This window comes from Phoenix dactylifera, unplaced genomic scaffold (assembly GCF_009389715.1).
Source record: "Phoenix dactylifera cultivar Barhee BC4 unplaced genomic scaffold, palm_55x_up_171113_PBpolish2nd_filt_p 000519F, whole genome shotgun sequence".
Classification (NCBI taxonomy): domain Eukaryota; kingdom Viridiplantae; phylum Streptophyta; class Magnoliopsida; order Arecales; family Arecaceae; genus Phoenix; species Phoenix dactylifera.
This window is the reverse complement of record NW_024067931.1, coordinates 323,719-327,445: the sequence shown is the minus strand read 5'-3', so window position 1 is coordinate 327,445 and position 3,727 is coordinate 323,719. Positions and strand designations below refer to the sequence as shown.

At 41.1% G+C, this 3,727-nt stretch overlaps 1 protein-coding gene across 1 annotated transcript; it reads left to right on the top strand.

Annotated features, from left to right (window-relative positions):
- The first annotated feature begins 419 nt into the window (after window positions 1-419).
- On the top strand, window positions 420-1,484 carry LOC103717109 (fasciclin-like arabinogalactan protein 14). The gene has a single exon (XM_008805370.3). It carries the CDS (start codon window positions 474-476, stop codon window positions 1,371-1,373), a length of 900 nt encoding a protein of 299 aa, XP_008803592.1. The 5' UTR covers window positions 420-473; the 3' UTR covers window positions 1,374-1,484.
- The last annotated feature ends 2,243 nt before the right edge of the window (window positions 1,485-3,727 follow it).

Genomic DNA, 3,727 nt, shown 5'->3' with positions numbered 1-3,727 from the left:
CTTGGGGAAATGTGATATCCATGCAATTAATTGGTCCAAACTTTGCTGCCATGTTTGAATTATGATATGCTATGCCCCGTTGACTTTCGAGCCAGGCAAAGAGAAAGTCAAACTTGATAGCCGTGCCTCAGAGGAACCCTCTCCACATCGTTCAATAGATTCTTTGATCTGTGACGAAGAAGAGGTCGTACTCCTTAACTTACTTCTATATTTACATCCCTCCCAAAATTAGAACTGCTTCTCAATCATCCAAAATAGTCTCCTGACCTTCCCAACTTGAACACTAGATCCCCTTACGGTCATAAATTCTTTTGCAACCCATCACACCGCTAAATTTAGTGGGACACCTGTCCAAAAATAGCAACCCTAAAAAACTGATCTCCCTCTATATATCCCCCTTAGCTCCTTCCCCTCCCCACCAAGACCCATCTCAACCTCGCAGCATTAGCATCTCAAGCCAAGGCCATTGGAAGATGGCCCCCAAGCCCCAAGCACTCCTCCTCCTCCTACCCCTCCTCCTCCTCTCTCCTGTCACAGCCACTGATATTCTTGAGATCCTTAATCCACTTAGTGATTATTCTACATTTACCAAATACCTCATAGAAGCTAACCTTGTTGATGAGATCAACCGCCGTGACAACGTCACCGTTCTTGCTGTTAAGAACTCAGAAATAACCCCCATTTCCTCCCTACCGGCCGACGTTCGTAAGAATGTCATGTTCGTCCATGTCGTCCTCGGCTATTATGACCCTTATAGTATCAGCCACCTTCCTGATAAGACTTCCCTTGTCCCCACCCTTTTCCAAACCACCGGCCTCGCAGCCAACCAAAATGGGTACGTGAAGGTCACGGTGAGGCCTATAAGGGAAATTATCTTTGGTTCAGCTACCCCGGGGTCTCCCCTCGAGTCCTACTTGATCAACGTGGTTGGAACAGACTCCGACAAAGTATCAGTCCTCCATATCTCCGATCCCATCATCCCATCTGGTATTGATGGTGCGAGAAAAACAACTGCACCTGTCACCACACCGCCATCTGCTTCGTCTCCGGCAAAGCAGGTGACGCCTGCTTCCTCTCCGGCAAAGCAGGTGAAACCTGCACCGGCTCCTATGGAGAAGAAGGCAGCCACCGGCCCTGCAAATGCTCCAAAGGCAGCCACCGGCCCTGCAAATGCTCCAAAGGCAGCCACCGGTCCTGCAAATGCTCCAAAAGCGAGTGCATCATCACCATCGACCGGGAACGTGCCCGAAGCGCCAGCTGCCCCACCTAAGGAAGCTGGGAAAGCGCCAACATCCCCTTCTTCGGCAGGCCGAGTAGTCGTGGGTGCAACCATGGGGCTTGCCATGGGGGTTGTTCTCCTAGGTGTTTGCTAATTTAACCGAGCGTGCGAGGGGTCATGGCTTGTTTGATTGTAATGTCACTGGTTTGAGATGTTAAATTGTGGGCTTGGAAATTAATAAGAATGGTTTTGGTTTCATCAGTTATCTTTCTATGTAGCGGTTAATATGCCAATAGAACTCATGAATAACTTTTGCCTTCACAAATCCTATGTTTCAACTGCAAATGCAATTTTATATCGGACGGGTAGCATAAAAATTAAAAAACTTATAAAGATAACTAATAAAGGTTCGTTTAATAGGGAGCCACAAATAATAACTCGACCCCCTTCCGCACAGAGAGTGCAAACTTTTGCACTCCATATGGTAGATTAGAAATCCAAGTAATTAAACGCTCCTTGGCAATGGCGGCCATGGCCGCTCCCCCCCAAATCCGTATCCTTTTTGAAGGGTTGCTATATCTCCTTTATTTGGACTCATTTGTAACCGATTCGAGCCCCAATTCCCCTCGGTTCCACTCCACGTCCGTTTCATCTTGTTATTGTCGCTCTCTTGAAACCTAGGGTTTGCTTCATCACTCTTCTATCTAATTAATTTTCCCTTCCTTCCGTTGTTTTACCAAGAAACTCGACAGTTCTATTCGTGATATTTTAGCAAGAAAGATTTGGTTTCTTTTTTGTTTGGCCGTGAAGCAATGTGTAGAGGTATCATCCATGTCTTTGATCTGTTAATGTAACCTGTCATTTGTTGATTATAGGTTATCTTCCATTGTAAAAGGATATCATGGTGATTATTCTGTGCATTCTCATATTTATTCAAGGCTGTGCTTGTAAACTGTGCAGTTTTTTGATATGTAACAATCTCCATAGAACAATGCTGGGAGCTTGTCAAGTCTCTCACATTATTTCTTCTCAATGGAAATCATGGTCCGCAATTGACCATTATTATAATTAGTTGTCTTTCCTGTCGCATGAATGAATTATTCTTACTACTTCCCTCTCTGGCTTTCCTGTATTCTCTCTTCAAAAGGCTTCAGTCAGTATGTTAAGGAACTACATTGCTTTAAACTAAAGCTAAAGTTGATGAGGATTTAGAATTTCTAATGCTACATCTGTGTTTCTTTTTTTTTTTTTTTGGTTTACTTGTTTATGGATTATGCTTTGTTGAGTACTTAATTATTTCACCTTATATGATTTTAGGAGATCATTTGAATCCTCATAATGGGAGCCGAAAATGTTCAGAAATCTACAATTCATAAGGACATTTTATCAAATGTTATATATTGACTTTTTTTTTTTTGCTGTGGCAAATTTTCTGAAAGCCGGATTGGTTTTAGTTTCTGTTCTTTGAATTCACTATAGGTCACTATAGAAAGAATTCTGAAGCTTGAAGGCTAGCTGTGTGCTATAATATTTGATGTAGAAACAGCTTGTGCCAATATCTGAGCAAGTCTAAATGTATAAAATCGTGAAATGACCCAAAAAAAAAGGTATCTGTAGAATTTACTTGTTTATCGTAAGATATGTAAGTTAGATCGAAAGGTTATACGATATGCTAAATTTCTTAGCTTTTCTAACACTCTAAAGTATCTTAGGTGATCCAATGAAGCCTTTAATTCCTTGTTAATAATACATCATGAAACGATATTGAGAGACCAGCAGCAGAACAAAATATACTACAAATTTGTCTTCTCCTTATGATAGTAATTTGGTAAAAAATCTAACAGTAAAATTAACTATACAATGCTCTATTAGTTGAGTAAAAACTATACCTGTAGCGTCTAGCACAAAATCTTGTACAAATATGCAAGCCTTTCATGCTTTAAGTAAATCGTCTCCGGAAACCTGATGTCTTGAGCTAATTTATGGCACGTTGATGAGACTGTGCGCTGTCTCTTTCTTTTCTAAAGCTTGCCTTCATGGCATGCGTTACTCCTCTCTTCCTTTAGTCTTTATTGTGGTCTAGCAGTTCCGCCTTAATGTGCAGATTCTATGTCAAGGTTATAAAATACAAGCTGATCCTAACACTGATGATGTATAGTCCTCAAAGGTTGCCCAAGGGTAGGGATGGCAAGGCCATACCTACTGCCATAACAATCTCCATGGTCTTATCCAGGTATATTACTTCAGGTTCGATGGGATGCATGACCTTTCAAAGGTGCAGGCATATGTGGATTTAATGTTTAATCTTTCTGCCTACGTGTGTAGTATTCGTTTTATAGGATTCTGTCTTTCATCATATTTATCATATGATGCCCATGATTTTATTAGTATTCGTTTTATAGGATTCTGTCTTTCATCATATTTATCTTATGATGTCCATGATTTTATTTAGAGTTACTAGCTACTACCACAAAATCTTTATCTAAATGAGGAACTACCGCTCCTCGG

Bases quoted from the DNA above. Each gene is read 5' to 3' on its own strand.
- LOC103717109 (XM_008805370.3), top strand. From the start codon at position 474: ATGGCCCCCAAGCCCCAAGCACTCCTCCTCCTCCTACCCCTCCTCCTC.